We start from the raw sequence: 18,503 nt of genomic DNA on the forward strand, positions 1-18,503 counted from the left end.
TTTGATTTATTTCCCTTTGAACTTCTCGCCCTTAAGTCTGTCGGCAAGGCCTTAAAAATGTGTAACGGATCCTCTGGTGTTTCAGCGTTGTATTTTCATATTGTGGGCTCACCCAAATCTTATAGTGGCACAAAGAAACCAACATCCTACACACCCATCCATCACCTCCTTACCCTGACGAGAAACGATGATCGGTTCCTGGTTCTTGTATGTTTGTCTTTATGTTCCTTTCATTAGTAAAGTTTTCACTAAATAGTTAATCGTTATATACCGCCAAATTTATTTGTGTACCTAATAAATATTAGTTGCACCAAAATTGATTTATACGGTTCAGGCCTGATTACCGGTTAAATGATCAATCAGTATATCATATACTCGTGTTCTCGGGCAACTTGATTCTAAGACAAATAATTTTTCCATAGAATAACAATGATGCCAGAAATGTTTCGTTAAATATCATTAATCAAGCTAAGTCTGTGATTTAGAAAATTACTTAACAGCTGGACGAAGAAAAAAGCATAAATACAAATTGAATTAATTTGAATCAGCTACAGTCTAAGCAACATAAGTGAAGCTGTTTACAAATTCATATAGTATTTTCCCATTTTATAGGCAAGAGAAAAGTTCAAGGTCCACTGATTACTCTCGATCCTGCGCAGGAATCCTAGTATCATTGTGACTTTGACGGGCTTGAGAGTTTCCTCTACTGTCACCTGGCCTTTGATTAAATGCATCTGGAAGGAGTTTTTGGACTCTTCTTTTGAAACGCCCCCTTATCTAGATACGAATAAGGTCAAATTAGGGGCACTTATTATTTGTAACCAGTTTTCTTGATATGAATTACAGAGACTCAAAATTTATATTTACCTCACTATTTCCCAAGCAGTGAAAGAAGAAAATGAATAATCCCTTTAAAGAAATAAAATATGACTTTATTGGTTGATAAATAAACAAATAGGCAAATATATGCAGAAAACAAGTAGCTTTACCCTTTTTGTCTGCTTTGTTTTTTTTTTCTGTCGTGAATGTAGGGCTGTGTTTTCTAGAACAACTCCGCTGGAGATCTCCTTTCCTTATCATCTATGATCGATTACTTATTTGAGGCTTATTTTTCCGAAAACAACTCTATCCGTCAGAAGTAATCGATTCATGGTGACTTAGGCAGAGCTTTGGAGATAAAAATGCAATTTCAAAAGGAAGGTTTAAATGGTCTTGAGTCGGCTTTTATTCGGAGAGTCACGGGTCTGGCGTCTAAAAGAAAATCTGAATTATCTTTCGATATGGAGACGCTTTTCAGTATTTCTGACACGCATCACGCCGTAAGTACGCCCTTATTTCTACCCATGAGCAAACGGTTGTTGATGACTTTACCTGAGTGGAATTAAGGATTACAAAAATGTAGGAGAAGGCGATGTGTAACGGCGCAAGGAAGCCAATCAGCCACGTAACACCCAACAATGGAGCTAACACCACGCATGCACGGATACCAAGCCTGGAAGATGAATATTCGCCATGAAAACACGAGCTTTTTATCTGAATTCTGGATCTTTTTCCCCTCCAGTAGAAGTAAAGAAAGATTGAAAACTCTTGGCTTAAATTAAACGCAATGAATAGCCAAGATATAACGTTTGGAGTGACATACCAACAAGTTGGAAGGTCCTTCATCGAAAACAAACTATCCTTTATGTGCCAGGGCGTCTTTTAAAGCACGTCCTTTTGAAGTCTAAGCTTTCCACCAAAAACAAAGAAACAAACAAAAATATTGACATTATGTACCCCATTTAGGGGAGAAGCAATTCTTATCATCCCACCTGATCTGCTCAGTCTGGCTATCTTTCACCTGTTGGATTGTTGTCACTTCCTTGATAACTCGCACGAGGATCATCACGTTAATCTTCAGGTATTAAAAAGGAAAACAAAAGAAGAGAGAGAACATGAAAAGACAAAAATGAAATATAACACAAGCTTCTGTTGAAAGTTTTTCTAGATGACTTTCAAAGGCTCATCACGAGAATAGAAACGATTGAAAAAACGTTTTCTAATCAACGTTGAAATAAATATGTTTAGATGACTAAACTCCTATCTGTAAAACTTCAATATGTTGCCACTTACAATTGCGATCAATCCAACAAAGGAAACAAATATCCAAATGATATTGTTAGAGGAAGACATCCAGCAGCTTAGAAAAATAAAAGGCACAGGGGAACAAACTTTTAATTTTTAGACTTTAAGAGCAGCATTTAAGTGGGTTTCGTGGCAGAAGGTCAAATCAAAACCCATTCTTAATGCAGTATGTTGCCTTTTTATTACTTTTCAAAATTACGAAGAGACGTCATGTTGTAAAGTAGCTTATAAATTCTTACTCTCCTATAATAATACATAGAGAAATCCCCAGTCTGAAAGAAGGGGGTGCCTTGTGGGTAACAAGTCCTTGCACTCCCTGGAGTCCTGGTTTAAAAAATTTAGGAGTCAGGGAAAGGGGAAGGTGACACGAGGGCACCAAAGTCCTTCCCCCGTCCGCCGTTTTTTTTTTTTTTTTTTTTTCTTTTTTCTGTCCAGGTTCATGCTTTCAGGCTTCCACCATTTTGTATACAGTCTATAAAATAAACAAACTTTCAAACTTTCAAACTTACCTTTCATCATTAACAAAAGTTTCGATTCCATCATTTCCTGTAGCGATACCCAGACATACAACAACTATGATTGCAGGCAGTCCTAAAGAAAGTAATAACGAAAATAGGTTATAACGCGATTATGTAAATTTCCAATCTGTATTTTATGTTGTTAGTCATGAAACCTTTTGATTGTGAATATGAAATTACTAATAAACCGTGAATTACAAAAGCTGAGTGATTTCAGTCAACTACATCTGCAAGCATGTTTAGGTCTAGTGAGCACCAGAAATATTTTAAGATTGACTAAGGTACACCTCAAGACGATCCAACGGTTTTCAAAAACTGCGCATGTTCATTTGACGAATTAAAAAATGAAGCCATTTTAAGAAAGTTTATTCGTATCGGTTTAAGCCAATCACAATCAAGATATTTTGTCGAGTACATTTTTTAAGACCTATCCCGTTTTTTAACATATTCCTCACCCCAACAAAAGCCATGATAGCGATACATTTTGTCGGTAATGTTGTAAACCTTTACAACAAATAAATAGATATAAATCCCCTCGACAAGCATCCAGCAAAAACCGGCCATCAGGAAATACTGCATAAGAGCTGCCACAGCTACACAGGCAGCCTGCAAGGAAAAGGTTATCCGTAAAAATGTAATAATTCGCCTGTCAAATAGTATTTGTCAAAACAGTAATCCAAAAAACAGAAAGAAACAAAACCAAACAAAACAGAACGAAAATTGTAAGAAAACAGACAAAAATTGCAACATATAAAGAGAATATGCCAACAAAAAAAAGAGCAAAAATATCCAAGCAAAAAGAATCATTCTATGGATCAGTCAGTATTTAAATCAATAAGAAGCTAGATCTATTAAAAAAACAAGCAAACAAACAAATAAACTAACAAATCAGAAGAACAGCAGCATCAACTAAGCAACACGAAAATAGGAGTTCAAAGAGTCACATGGTTTCCCGTGGAGTCAATTCCAGCGAAAAAGATTATATGTCCTGCTCCAATGCAGTAAGTCAGACTAACCCGTATGTGACACAAAGCTGAATTTCTGTCTCTGCAAACAAGCCAATAAATAGTAACGAAATGAAATTCATTTAGCAGTCAGAAAAAAAAAACAAAGCTAAGGTCAATGAATGGCAAAGGAAACCATCTAAAAGATAATTGTAAATCATCCACCAAATGGAGGAATAAATACGCTGACATAATACATGTTTACATTAATTGATTAGTGAATAACGAATGGATAAAAGAATAGTGACTTAAAAGTTTCCATTTTACGGTCACGTTCATTTGAAGCAATTTCCACTCCTTGGCGAAATATCATTTTTAAAGAAAGATCATCTCAGAACGTTTGATTTCTTTTCCAGGTATGAGCAGTCCGTTTTGACATCGATGTAGAACTGATCTAATTCCATTCTTCTAAATATAGTTAATCTCCTACAATTCAGTAATATAGCAGTGTTAGTCAAATGTACTAACGTAAGCTGAAGATAGCTGATAACCGTGAGTATAACTCCAGTGAGAGATAAGGCCATCCCTACTCGAGTGAGGAGTGTCAGAATTTTGTCATGCTCATCTGACGAACGAGTTTTATCCTGATTGAAAAACTGTAAACGTCATAATTATTTTATTTGTATTAAAGGAAATGTACATTTTAATGAACATAAATGAATGCGATACTTTTCATGCCTCTCTGTACCTTTTCAGATCTATATGACATTATTTTGTAGTAAAAAATAATATCCACCTTCCTGTCATCAGCATCGTCGATGAAATCCATGAGTACAGCGAAGTGAGTGAGATGATTGCAAACGCATTCCGTATGGTGATCGGATATCATCTTTGTTTGACATCCTTTACTTGACCAACACCCAAAGCTTTAAAAAAGAGTGTAATAAGGAGAAAGGAGTCAAAGTAGCTAATTGGATTGGAAACGCCTTCCTCCCTCCACCTGAGTAGACTTCAATTCACTCCACTAAATGTTAAGAAATATTTCAGTTACTTTTATATTCCACTCAGATAGTTTTAGCCCGGATGAAAAACTGGAAGAATTCACGCCACAGTGGTGCTTAGTTTTCTTCAGAGAAGCTCTAGAATACACATGTTCTTTTTTTACGATTCACCTAAAGGAAAAAAAATCGAGTGATGTAATTCAAGGAGTAATATAGCGAGGCTCGGCGATGCATTACTAGTAATTGACTCGTAAGGCGTCATAGCTATAGAATGTTAACGTAACACTCAAGTAAAATAGTAACTCTTAATATGATAGTCCCTGGGACCACCCATTAATGAAATCTAACATCCATTTTGTAGTGACTTCAAGGTGACGAAATTTGAAAATTGGTGGGGAGCCTAATGGGGTGTAATGCTAATTTACTAATCAAGTATCGGGCAGTCTTCAAATCGTTAGCCAGTCATTAAATCCCAGTTTGAATTGAGGCAAAAAATGACAACATTATCACCTATATGTGGGATGCATGAACTGTTGGTATTCCCCAAGAAGCAACGCCAATTAAATTAAATTTTAAAAAATAATAACAGATAACGAAAGAGTAGCGTATATACCTGCGCGTTCTTAAAAACCAATGTGATGTTTTCTGCTAGAACGTTGAGCGGAGAGTCTATTACAGCGGACATAACTACACTGTCTAGTATCCTGAAATAAAGCAAATTGAATGATCACAAAACAGTAAATTAATTTCTTTCTATTGTTCTTCAGTTGTCAAATAAATTATACATACTTTGTTTTGTTATCTCCCTCAGTGTCAGCTGAATAGTTTGAAAAAAGCTTAGCAAGGTTGCTGTATTCGATCCCAAGTACTGTGGAGTCTGTTAAAAAGGTAAATGAGAACTGCATTGATTTCGGCCTCCAGAGATGTAATTTTTTTGAAAAATGACGATGGTCTTTAAATGCTCTGGGCACTAATGTCATTACAGACAGCTAAATCATGAAAAAGGGCAATATGCATTTTTTTTTTTAAAGCATAAAGTTTCTTCGTAATGAAGCCTAAAAAAGAGAAGCAAAAACAACAAAAAGAAAAAGAAAAAGAAAGAGACTTGTGAAATTTTAAAACAGAAACCGATTTGGTCCAAGATGAAGGGAAAAGCTCACTGCAGTAAATGCACACTGCATGTGTATTACATATTTGGTAATGCACGTCGGAATGAAATCATTTCCACAGAAGAGTTGGCCAAAAAGTTATGGGCAATCGTCTGGTAAGAAACTGACTCAAAACAAAGAAGGCTTTTTACTTCGATCCAGATTAGCTGACGGAACCTTAATAAAGTTCCCGCGATTACTTCCATGGAACAGAAAGTCATCCCCTCTCTGTAGGACATTGCGTCTAACTCGAAAGTCTATATTGATAAAAAAAAAAAACAACAAAAAAAAAAAAAATGGTACAGCTTCGACGTATATTTTCACTTGTCTACAAAGTACGACTGCATAGAGGTGATGAGCATAATTAGGCAATGACCCACATGACTAGAGTGTGTTCAGTTGCATAACCTCCAACCAATGATTTCGCATGCAATTATTTCTCTTGAGAATTGAAAGCCACAGTTAATGCTTCTGATCCAGCACAGGGAAAAATAATTTTTTCTTCAGTTTTAGCTAATGTAAACGATAGTGGTACTGGCTCTTAATGTACACGTAATGCTTTCCCGAACTCACAAATGAAAAATTTCTTCTCCAAAAAGAAAAGAGAGGAAAGACTATTTTGCACTTACTCAGATCTTTATCGACATCAATAAGTTCGGGACTTGTAACGCCCAGCCGCTTTCTGGCAAAGCTTACTATAAAGCTTTCAAAACGGAACGAAGCAAAAACAGTATCCTCCACTTTTTTATCCTCTGATGACTTGTCTCTCTGTAGTGAATACTCGGACCATATACTTTGGATTGAAGTTCTGAACTGCTGTTTTGCAATCTTCATGTAAAGAGATACAGTTAGCAGATTTCAGGAGTTTTAACAAGTAACTAGGCTATTCTTTTGCTAAACGATATTTCAGGTTAACTTGAGTATACATCGTGGCCTTTAGCTCTCGTCGCACTTAACACAAACAAAGTATGAGAGAAACGGCTGGTGAGCAAGCATTCAAACAGTCAAACACTAAATACAGCGAACTTGCAAGTTGCAAGCCTACCATGAGGAACAAAACTAAGTAAGTTTGAAACCAGCCAATCAAGCCGCAAAAACAAAAACACAAAACAAAACAACAACAACAACAAAAAAAAGCCAATCAACTCATTAACTGATCACTAAGCGATCAATAAAAAGTAAACTGAAACATAAGCTAAAAAAAATAATGTTAGGTGAGATGAACATTGAAACTGCTGCTACACCATCATCTCCTGTGCGTCGAAGGTGTTTTCGGTGTTTTTAGAGCCTCCATTCTGTAGTAAAACAAAACAACAACAACAACAACAAAAAACCAATCAATCAATTAACTTATCACTAACCGATCAATAAAAAGTAAACTAAAATACATGCTAGGTAAACATAACGTAAGGTGAGATACACATTGTGAACATTTTAAACATTGCAACAAGGAACTTATTAACTCATCACTAACCGATCAATGAAAAGTAAACTAAACTAAAATACAAGCTAACAAACAGAATGCAAGGTGAGATAAACATTGAAACTGCTGCTATACCATCATCTACCTGTGAGTCTTCGGTGTTTTCGGGACCAATGACATCACTGTTAATGCCTCTATTCTGTAGCAAAACAAAACAAAACAAAACAAGGAAAAAAACCAATCAACCAATTAACTTATCACTAACCGATCAATAAAAAGAAAACTAAAATAAATGCTAGGTAAACATAACGTAAGGTGAGATATACGTTGTGAACATTGTAACAATGAACTAATTAACTCATCACTAACCGATCAATGAAAAGTAAACTAAACTAAAATACAAGCTAAGAAACAGAATGTAAGGTGAGATAAACATTGAGATAAACATGAGATAAACAATGCTACACCACCATCTACCTGTGAGTCTTCGGTGTTTTCGGGATGAGTGACATCACTGTTATTGTTTCCACCCTTTAGCAAAAAAGCAAATAAACAACAACAACAACAACAATCAACTAATAATTAACTTATCACTAGCTGATCAATCAAGAGTAAACTAAAATAAAAGCTAAATAAACAGAACATGAGTTGAGATACACATTGTAAACTTTTAAACATTACAGCAATTAATTAATTAACTTATCACTAACCAATCAGTCACAAGTAAACTAAATTAAAATACAAATAGATAAACAGAATGTAAGGTGAGATAAACATTGGAACTGCTGCTACACCATCATCTACCTGTAAGTCCTTTAGCGAAAACATAATGATTTGAACTGGAGTGGTTACGTGTTGTGAAGCCCTTAATTAACTTTCTATGCCACCACAACCTTGTAAAACTTAATTGAAACCCAGAATCTTATAGAAAACAATCGATCCAACAGCTTACCTTAGTATTATGGGTTGGATGAGTTGTAGGGAGTGTTGCTCCAGTTGCTTATGAAAAAGTCAAGGGGATAAAAAGCTGCAAATCAAAATTGTATCATACGAAAGGACTAACGGAAGGTGATACTTGTATTTTTATTAGGAATTTTTAATAGGGGTTGACCACTTCTACTCAATTGCAAATTACATTCTTTTGTTGTAGAATTTTGAGCAGCTTATAGAAACTGGGCGGAAGCAAAACTTAGCGCCTTCCATAAGATAGGTTGCAGTATTCCTGACTTCTTTTGACTGATAAGGTGTTGCAAATAGCTGATCGCATGATGCGCTAATCTTAAAGTTTCTGCAAATTACAGTTATCAATTTGCATTTGATATGCTCGCCATCTTGGCTCGAATGGAATCATAAATTGCCTAGTCTCGCATATTTAAATCGCAAGTTAAATTACAATTGCAGTTTCTCGCCATTCTAATATCTTTCGCCAGTTCTTTTTTTATTTATTTTATTTTATTTATCTATTTACTTTTTTACCTCGATTTTCTTACCAGGCGCAACTCGTGTATTTATTCCAAACATCTGGTTGGTGCAGTTCAAGGAGCTGTCTTACATTGTATTAGCATTCTAAAAATAAAGCGAATGAACTTAGATCGACCGCCTCTGAAATTTTCATCGAGTAATTTTTCAATTTTCCTCTAATACATGTAATTCCGTGTTTCAAAGCGATTTCCTGGCCTCAAGAACTTCATTATCAGAAGACAAGAGTATATGCTGTCAAGAAATGAATTTAATTGGTGATCGACTCGATCTGGAATCGAGGATAAATGATTCTTCTCAAATAAAATCTTTGTTTCTAAAGTGACAATATTTTAGTTTTTACTAAAAACCCGCGCAGAGCCCGCGACGGATTTATTTCACATTGCTAATTGAGTGATGTAAATTATCATTGAAACTGTAGGGACCAGGCTTCGGCGTATTACTGAGCACAGATCATTTGGACCCGTGTGTTTACCAGCCAATGCTTTCAAAACAGCCCTTGTTAGCATGCACCAAGAGAGAAATGAGAGACTTGAAGATTATCCTTCAAATGAGTGGGCAACGACAGAATAAAAATCAAAACTCAAAGTCAACTAAGGGTCAACTTCACAGTAGTAAATAGACCTGTATAGTTTGTATGCTTTGTTTTTCTAATGGAGGTCACTAGACCAAGAAAATTCACTCTTTTACTTTTGTAAATTATGAGTAAATATGGAAGTGAACAAGGCAAAATTGAATGTACGAGCACTTAAAAGAATTACCACACAATCTACTTTGGGAAAATAAATATAAGAATATATAAATATATATAAGAAAAAATAAATATAAGAATATAAAATATAAGAAAAAATAAATATAAGAATATATATATATATATATATATATATATATAATTTGCACTATCGAGAATGTGCTTCCGTTTTCAACGCTTTATTCAAGACCCGACGCGTTTCGGCATTTGCCTTCCTCAGGGGCCTTAACATGCAATTGTTACAGAGTCGTAATTGGTTAATTGTGTGACGTAGTACAGTGCATGTTGCTTAATTAAATGCTGAGTCAAATCTCTCGTAAACAATTAGTGTTTCTAATTGGTTAACAGTTTTAAAACCTTTTTAACGTATGTTATAAACAATTTATGTACCTAAAACTTTATAAAGGTTTTCGCGTAAAAGCTTTATCCAGTTCTTTTGTTTAGTCCATATGGCTGAAAGGAGTTTAATGTTCTTTGCCAAAAAATCTCTCTTTCTCTAAGGACTTCTTTCTTTTTGTCAGTCTCTAAATGATCTTTTCGGATTTGCTCTATAATGGTTATGGTAACATTATTGTTGAAGTCGTGAGTTCGTTTGTTATGTAAAAAGTGTTCCGTGAGTTCGCAGCTACTCACTCCCTTTTTAATATGGTTTCTGTGATTGTTTAACCGTAGGTTATATATATATATATATAAACAACGCCTCGTGTTACATGAAGAGCGTTAGGAAGTCTCCCGTTGTCGAACAATGTTAGCTTATGATATCGATCTTATTAAAAATAGCGCCTCAGCGCTTGGCGAAGAAGAATTTGTTTGTTTTAACTGCATTTCTCTGGGTTCCGTTCCGAATCGAACAAAACGACAATTATTTTCGAATTCCTGTCGAAAAATTCTTTCAACAGAAATAAAATTTTCAAGACCATATTTTCCCTTTAAAGAGCTCTTAAGAGAGCTTTAAAGAGCTCCGTCAAAAGACAAAAAGCGAAATTGAAAGTACCACATGCAGCCAAAAGCCTCCTTAACACATCGAGTTTTTTAATAGCTTACATATTTAAAGGTCACCATACTACTTTTTAATACTCACCAACCACTAGTGCAAGAAAAACCATTCTCCAGACCAATTTAGCTAGAGTTTTCTTTGGAACTTTTAGATATGAATTCGGCATTTTTAGGATCACCGTCTCGTGAAACAATGACGAAGGTATTGGTGTGTGTTCAGTGACGTTGGGCAGACGTTAGACACATAGATACGTTAGATCTTGAGCGATCAAGGAAATAAGCATAGACCAAACTAGGGGTGAGTTTCTAAACTCATTATTCCTTGAGTTTGGTGGCAATAAATTGACCAGCTGGGTCCTTATTTTCTTTATAAATTCAGACAATATTAATACTAAGACATGACTAGAATTATATCTCAGATACGAAGTGTCACGGAAATCGCTAGGAAGTGGCAGGTGGCTGTGAATTAAAAACTTCTCAAAGCGGACGTTTTTTTTTAATTTTTAATTTTTTTTTATTATTATTATTGTGTTCGTTATAGAGGAACCGAAATTTTCCTCATCCTAATTAATTTTTTACACTTTACTTCCCCCCTAACACCAACAAAATAGTTTTCAAACTTGCTTTGAAATAGCAGATGACAAGACAATGAATCGCAGTACTGCTTTTTCGCGGTATTTTTTTAAATTCTAATTCACCCATACGTTGGGCACACACTGACGTATTTGTGTAAATGATATGGCAACTGCGAGATGTGCAATGAATGATCATTAAAACAAAACAAAGAGTGTTCAACTCAATAGGTGTCTTTATTGAAAACTGGGCCGAATTTCCTAGTTTGCATGACGAACTAAAACGAGATTGAGAAAGCTTTATCTGTTTAAAGAGGAAATTTTCAAATGAATAATTAATCATGTCTACCAAGGGAAATTTTCGTGTTAAGCCTCCATCTCATCACAATATTTTCCTTTTTTTGGCAACACAAATAAAGGCCCAAAAAACTGTTTTTACTTCGACAATTTGAAACAAATACACCTTTAAGAATTTTAACTCCTCCGCTATTTAAGTAGCATTTTACGAATACAGACTTTCTTAAGAGACTAAAAATTAGCTAAGCTGACAGCGGATAGCAATTGAAGGGTTTTAAACAAGGATTTTAAACATTACTCTACTGGTATCAAAGGAAAATATAACATTTCATTTTAATGCCGACAAAACGAGAATTATTAGTTCAAGGATACAGAGGAAAACGAGAAAACGAAAAATTAAGACGGACTCAAGGATGTGATAGTCATTGCTACTTCTTTTACTAGCGTCATCAAACGTCTGAAAGGCCTTCAATCATAAACCTACTGATGGAAAATTCTGGCATATTTCAGCATTGCAATAAGGCGCCTTGGCCTCATACTTCCAAAGAAAACTTCATAATTTCCACTTGACGTGCGGCGCTTATCAAATTTACATAAAATAACGGTTAAATAAGTCATTTTGTACAAAAAAATTGAAATACAACCCACTTCAATCATACGGAGAAGTGTTTCTGTCATCCTTGTGTGTAATTATTAAAGTAGATGTATCCGAACCATGCTTGCGGTGCATAAATATAGTCTTAAAAAGCCAAATATTCCTCTATTGGATGTATTACCATTATCGTTATCATTTTAATGAAAAAAAAAAAAAAAATATATATATATATATATATATATATCTATATATTTATATAAATGTGGGGGTAGAGTCTACCTTGGCATAAAGTGCTCAATACTGTGGTAGCAGAGCTAAGTATACATAAGTTAAAGAATTAAGAGGACGCATCGATTCTATGACTCTGATTTTCGCGCCTCAGCGCTCGTCATACAGATCTTTCTCGTCATACTTGTTTTAAATAAACGATAGTTTCAGATATGGAAGATATTTATAAGCCTTATCAGCTCAGTAGTACGCGGGCAAACACAGTGTGAGCTTGTTGTGGGATTGTATGAATTTCATTTTGAGAGGGAGTTGGTGTTTTTAGGCTTTCTTTAACGTCAACCGTGTGGACATTCACAATGCTTCCCACGAAATACCACGGAAGGAATAGAATGATACTTTTTACCTACCTAATTTAGTTTCTAATCGTCATTAATTTATTTTTAGTGTATTGCACAGCATAATTTTTAAGTAGGTACCAATTTTTATGAGTAAAGTTGAAACACAGATTAACCAACCACATACCAAAATGACTTTCACCGTCACGAAAGACCTACGCGTTTGTTATCAACATTTCGAACCACATTCACGACCTTAGGTCCGAAATGCTTCGAACATCCCCGAAGTACAAGTTGGAGGAGGATGGTATCCCAAAAATCCCTGGCTATCACCTGAGAAGCATCGCCGTGAACAAGCGAAAAACGAGGTTCTATTAAGCAAACATTCGATTAACCTTACTGTCAGCTATCGGGGACTCAAATTTGCAAATGAAATATATAAATTCTCCATAAACTTTCACTATGTTGCGGGAATATTTGTATTTTGTGTGTTTCAAAATGGATCTGCATGTGAATAAATATGGATCTGCAATGCCTTTTTGCCAGTTTTTTCTTTCTGAATGCCCTTGGACAACTTCAAATAACAAGAAGCGAACGAAAATAACTACCAAAACTTTTTCTCATTCCTCTAAACCTTCCTTGAAGTAAAGTGACGATTACGTTTCAGTTCCTCATTAAGAGTTATGCCCCTACTCATTCAATTTCAGAATCTTCATAAAAAACCCACAAGTCCTCTTTGGCTCTTACGAGCTAGTTTTTATCCATAGCTTGGGGGTAGAGGGCTGGAATTTTGGGTGGTAACATGGTTTTCAGGAGGACCAGTCGTCATCGGCAACACCAACAGACTACTCCTATTGAGTAAATGGCTTTTGAGCCCTGCGGGACTGTTCCGACATTTCACTCAATAATTTCGCTGTTTACCTCTGGATATTTTTTCTTTTTGATTCAGTGCATGGAATTCGCACTTTTCTGGCAAAAGGTCGACAAGTGCACCCTGGTTTAGGGAGTGGAGCACTTGTATTGAAGTTTTTCCCGTTCAGATAAGCCGTTTATGGTTGGTTACTTGTCATATCCTTACGCAAAAGTAGGTGGATAAATGAGTCGTAATTTGATTATCATAATTGGTGCAAACTTATCTTTCTCTGAGAATTGCCACAAGTTAGCACTGTTGTTGCTTTTGTTGATATTTTAACATGTAAAATTAAAACCACGAGAATAACAAACGTAAAGAGGGTTGATTGTTCATTTGTTAACAACAAAAGGCTTAAATCGAGATTATTTGAAATTTCTTTCTGTTATTCCGCGAAAAGATTCGATCGAGGCATTACACGCTCCTCATTAAAATGTTATTAATCATGTATTTTTAAATGAGGAAGTAAATAAAGTTTTTTTTTTTGACATGTGACAAATTGAGAAAGCTTTTTGAATGGATTAAGTTGCAAGTCCGATGCTCAACTCTCAAGCTATCGTGCGTGTTTCAGGAGGAACGGACTTATCAGAGTGGAGACTCATAGAGTTAATGAGGAGATATTTCTCAACCGCCACTCCCAAGGGAAAAATTCTCAAGCAATTACACAGGTAAAAGAGAGACTGCCAAGAGAAAAAACTATTCATAGTTTTTTTGTTTGTTTGTTTGTTTTCTTTTTTTTAAACCCTTGCCTCTATCGAGAGTAATAATATCTTGATTACCATTGATATGCATAACGTGTTTTCCTTTTGGTGAGGGCCGTACAATTTGTGGTGGCTTATGATAGTTTCATTGCTCTGTAAACTGATGTCTTGGATGTAGACCTTCTAAACACAACTATATCTGATTTGCATTTCTCAAGCCGTTTGTCATTTTTTTTGTGAATATTTAATTATCTTAGCGCAACGCGGCAAAAATAGATCAGGTGACTAATTATTTAAAAACCTAGAAGTTCGTTACGCAACTTACATTTCAAAAGTGTCACCACAGATCGCACTTCGAAGCTTACTAGCCGCATATGGAACACAAATTGTAAGTATAATATTTTTCCCGTCGCTTCAACCGAAATCGACATGTGTAATAACCTTCTTTGTCATATTAATTTAATTTTTCAGTTGACTATATTACTACAAGTGCAAATAAATTCCATGTACGGTCATGTACGCAAAAATCAGTTAGTGGTGAAATCTTCAACGTAAAGTAGCCCTTCAATCACAGGAGCGAATCAGTCAAAATTTGTTGCAGAAGATTACGCCGAGTTACTAACTACCGCCAAGCTTCGCATTTAAATTCCGCTCACAATGCCGCCGAAGGTAGACGTGAAAACTCTCGCGGGAAAACTGGACAATGCCGTCAAACTCTTGTACGAATTAATGGAAGAATTCGAAACAATTTTCTCCGTAAAACCGAAACTAAAAACACTTGAAGCAGCATTCAGTTTAGTAGAAACCAAGTACAGGCTGGTCAAGAAACAGCAGGAAACAATTCTGGATAGACTGGTCGACGAAGGCACTGGCCCAGAAGACGAACTCGTGTTAGCAACAAAGAAAGCTGGAGACAAAACCAAAGCTGATTTCCTTCAAATCACTTTAAAGTTTGCTGCATATCAAAAGGAACAAAACTCCTCAGAAAATTCTAATAATGCGACAACTCTGGAAGCGCTAACATTATCAATGTCGTCCATGACGTCGGCGGTGCAGAAAATGGCCGATAACATCGCATCAAAACCGTCAAACTCAAGTTTACAACGATTACCTGTACCAGTATGGGACGGAACTCGCAGAACCTATGCCACGTGGAAAAAGGAGTTCAGCCATTGGATGAAGAAATACGGTCAGGATAAAGATGAACAATTGCAACGTTTTCGAAATGCAATGCCAAAAGGATCGTTCTGGACCGACCAAGTAAAAACTTGTAAAACCATTGACAGCGCGTGGATCATTTTGGATACAGAGTTCGCAGACAGACGAAAATTAATGGACGAACTGCACACCGAGATTAATAATCTTAAAGCAGTCAAACGAGATTCTAAGTCCCTAATGCATTTCGCTACGACAATAGCCTGTTATGTAAGTGACATGGAAGATGATATTGGGTTTCCTGTGCTGGAGTCAGTTGAAGCGCCGTTCCTCATGTCCCAGCTTCTGTCCAAACTCGATCCAAGTGACAATTCAGATTTTGGTAGAGAAATGAAAAGAGAAGGAAAAGAAGAAACCGTGAGCAATCTAATCACCTGGTTACATCAAGAAGCGAGTATTCGTTCCCGAGGGAAAGCGAACACCAACACAGTGGAAAGAAACGAAATTCGCCGAGACAAAAGTCCCAAAAAGACAGAAAATAACGCCGCTAACAGCGAGGATTCTGACGATGAAACATGTCCTCTTGGCTGTAAGACCAAACATCACCTGGCTGCATGTCCTAAGTTTCAGATTCTAACAGTCAATCAAAGGTGGGAGGTTGTAAAGCAACATTGGCGATGTCGCAAGTGTCTGAGAGCGCATCACACAAACGATTGCAAGAAACCAGACGGCTCAACCTGCGACAAATGCAGAAAAAACCATCACCGGTGCCTACATAATGAGAAGACTGGAGAAACTAACACAAGTTTGAATCCCAAAGCACCACCGTTTCAAAGTCAGTTCCAAGGGCCCACACCCACATCGAATGGTAACATCCAGGGGAATGCTGTGTACCAGAAAAGCAAGTTGAAACCTGTTACTGGACTTTGCCTTGTGCAAAAAGTTAAAGTCATGGACAAAAATGAAAACTTTGTCGAAGTTCTCGCCATGTTGGACTCCGGGTCTAACACAAGCCTACTCTCCAAAAGTGCAGCTGGTCGACTTGGCTTAAATGGAGCAGCAACACGTCTCACTATGAATCTGGCCGGTGGAAAGAAGAAAAGCGAACCTTCTGAGATAATCGATATCACGGTTGCCTCGCCCTCTGACGAAGATATTACGAAGACCCATCAAGTGTATACCGTAACTAGACCTTGCAGTAGTGCCAAAACAAGTTCTAAGGAGTCAGTGAGACAATACAGCCATTTGAAGAACGTTTCCGATAAAATACATCTCTCGGGTGGTGCCATAGATCTCCTTATTGGCACAGACTTCGTAGAGGCCTTCATTGATATTCACACAGTGTCCAGAGAACCTGGAGAGCCCATCGGGAAAAGAAACTGTTTTGGATGGTACGTTCTGGGACAGTTCGAGTCAAGCGGCTCCACTCTATCTGAAATTCAGTCAATAGAAGTAGGGACAGTGAGTGTCGAGGAAGATATCAAAAAACTTCTGCACCAAGACCTCCTTGGAGTCAAACCAACCAAACTCTGTACTTGCACTGAAAACGTGTTACGTGAGAGCAAGTTCGTGAAGTCCCTCGCAGCTTCAACTACCTTGGTCGACGGGAGAATACAAGTGAAGATGCCCTGGAGAGAAGGAGGGCCTCCAAAACGAAGCAACTACGACATCGCTCTGAAGAGGATGCTCTCCGCTGAAAGGGGGTTTATGAAAAAGGGTTGCTTCGAGGTCGTAAAAGAGGAAGCGCAAAAGTTGTTAGACCAGGCTGCCGAGACCCATCTTCTGAAGTGGAGTCAATTTCACGTCAACGAAGACAGCTTGGATAAGAAACTGGTAGCAAAGAAGGATGAAGATAGCCTTTTTCGTGCGCATGGTCGACTTGAAGATGTCAGATGTCTCCCGGAAGAGTTGAGAAAACCTATCATCTGGCCAAAAGACCACCCCTCTGTGATCTTGCTTCTGCGTGACCTCCACGAACGACGTGGGCATTGTGGCTATAAGAGTTTAATCCACGAGGCCAGAAAAAGATTCTGGATCATTGGACTCCGCAGGATGGCTAAGACCGTCACCTCAAAGTGTGTCATATGCAGAAAACTACGGAAAAGGCCTCTCAACCAGCTCATGGGACAGATTCCAAACCTAAGAGTAGCAGCTGGCTTCCCGGCATTCTCAAACACTGCTATGGACATGTTTGGGCCAGTACAGATCAAGCTCGGCCGCAAAACTCTGAAAGAGGCACAAGTGATCATCTTCGCTTGCATGACATCACGTGCGATTCATCTTGAGCTGGTCACCGATAAAACTTCAGACGCATTCTTAATGGCCTTTTGACGGTTTGCCTGCCTACGCGGACACCCAAATGTTTGCTGGTCAGACCGTGGTACAAATTTCGTGGGTGCCCAAGGCTACCTAAAGGAAATCACGCAGAACTGGGATATTCCTGGGGTAAAGAGTGTCCTCTCTGATAAATTTAGCTGCGAGCTCAGATGGGAATGGAATACACCACATGCGAGTCACCAAAACGGAGTTGTTGAAACCCTAATTAAGTCAGTCAGACAAGCATTTAACGCCACTTGCAAGAACCAAGCCTACTCCGAGGAACAATGGAGAACAATTCTGTCAGAAATCACCTACATGGTCAACGGACGACCACTGTACCCCAGTTCCGACGATATCTGGGAGGCCCCACCGATCACTCCGAACGACCTTCTTCTAGGCCACTACAATCCACCACCACAACCAGAACCAGAGGAAAGAACCAATCCGCGACAATTACTCAGGAGCGCCCAAAACAGAGTTGCTGATTTCTGGAGGAGCTGGATGAAGTATTTCGCCCCAAACTTGTTACCAAGGAACAAGTGGTTTCGCGTGCGAGATAACATCCAGATCGGTGATCTTGTATTGGAGCTGGACCCCAAACACAAAAGATGTGGATGGAAAATGGCGCGTATTGTAGGCACATATCCTGGAAACGACGGACTTGTCCGAAAAGTGAGAATCAAGACAAGAGACGGAGAGTATGACAGACCAATTCACAAGTTATGTCTCATAGCCACTCAAGACGAACTGAATGCGGATTGCTCAAGCTAGTCGATAGTAGAAATGGACTCTAACACCATTTTCTGACACTTCTTTATTGAACATTGAACACTTAAGCCATTATAGTCGTTGCTCAATTAGAACTAATTATTTAGACCTAATTTCCGCACTGGGGCGGAGTGATTTGCATTTCTCAAGCCGTTTGTCATTTTTTTTGTGAATATTTAATTATCTTAGCGCAACGCGGCAAAAATAGATCAGGTGACTAATTATTTAAAAACCTAGAA

The 18,503-nt window shown here is 37.4% G+C and overlaps 3 protein-coding genes across 3 annotated transcripts; 1 reads left to right on the forward strand and 2 right to left on the reverse strand.

Moving 5' to 3' along the window:
• Positions 1-256: 256 nt before the first annotated feature.
• LOC149051526 (adhesion G protein-coupled receptor D1-like) lies at positions 257-2,259 on the reverse strand. Its single transcript, XM_089185890.1, has 5 exons — positions 2,113-2,259; positions 1,812-1,894; positions 1,372-1,492; positions 868-909; positions 257-777 (listed from the first exon to the last, which is right to left on the reverse strand). Exons 1-5 carry the CDS (start codon positions 2,170-2,172, stop codon positions 640-642), a joined length of 444 nt encoding a protein of 147 aa, XP_089042016.1. The 5' UTR covers positions 2,173-2,259; the 3' UTR covers positions 257-639.
• Positions 2,260-4,706: 2,447 nt separating this feature from the next.
• LOC149051527 (uncharacterized) lies at positions 4,707-8,277 on the reverse strand. Its single transcript, XM_089185586.1, has 7 exons — positions 8,111-8,277; positions 7,636-7,689; positions 6,365-7,357; positions 5,888-5,992; positions 5,377-5,464; positions 5,201-5,291; positions 4,707-4,758 (listed from the first exon to the last, which is right to left on the reverse strand). Exons 3-7 carry the CDS (start codon positions 6,567-6,569, stop codon positions 4,726-4,728), a joined length of 522 nt encoding a protein of 173 aa, XP_089041712.1. The 5' UTR covers positions 6,570-7,357; positions 7,636-7,689; positions 8,111-8,277; the 3' UTR covers positions 4,707-4,725.
• A 7,209-nt stretch (positions 8,278-15,486) lies between these two features.
• Positions 15,487-17,545, forward strand: LOC149051528 (uncharacterized). The gene has a single exon (XM_089184097.1). It carries the CDS (start codon positions 15,511-15,513, stop codon positions 17,506-17,508), a length of 1,998 nt encoding a protein of 665 aa, XP_089040223.1. The 5' UTR covers positions 15,487-15,510; the 3' UTR covers positions 17,509-17,545.
• The last annotated feature ends 958 nt before the right edge of the window (positions 17,546-18,503 follow it).

This window comes from Pocillopora damicornis, chromosome 1, assembly GCF_964200805.1.
Source record: "Pocillopora damicornis chromosome 1, jaPocDami1.2, whole genome shotgun sequence".
In the NCBI taxonomy this organism is placed as follows: Eukaryota; Metazoa; Cnidaria; class Anthozoa; order Scleractinia; family Pocilloporidae; genus Pocillopora; species Pocillopora damicornis.

Coding starts and splice junctions, on each gene's coding strand:
- LOC149051526 (XM_089185890.1), bottom strand. CDS start 2,172: ATGTCTTCCTCTAACAATATCATTTGGATATTTGTTTCCTTTGTTGGA. Junction 1,895..2,112: donor TTGTTGGATTGATCGCAATT/GTAAGTGGCAAC, acceptor TAATACCTGAAG/ATTAACGTGATGATCCTCGT. Junction 910..1,371: donor TAATCCTTAATTCCACTCAG/GTAAAGTCATCA, acceptor ATTTCTTTAAAG/GGATTATTCATTTTCTTCTT.
- LOC149051527 (XM_089185586.1), bottom strand. CDS start 6,569: ATGAAGATTGCAAAACAGCAGTTCAGAACTTCAATCCAAAGTATATGG. Junction 5,993..6,364: donor TGATGTCGATAAAGATCTGA/GTAAGTGCAAAA, acceptor TTATCAATATAG/ACTTTCGAGTTAGACGCAAT. Junction 5,292..5,376: donor GAGGGAGATAACAAAACAAA/GTATGTATAATT, acceptor GCTTTATTTCAG/GATACTAGACAGTGTAGTTA.
- LOC149051528 (XM_089184097.1), top strand. CDS start 15,511: ATGTCCCAGCTTCTGTCCAAACTCGATCCAAGTGACAATTCAGATTTT.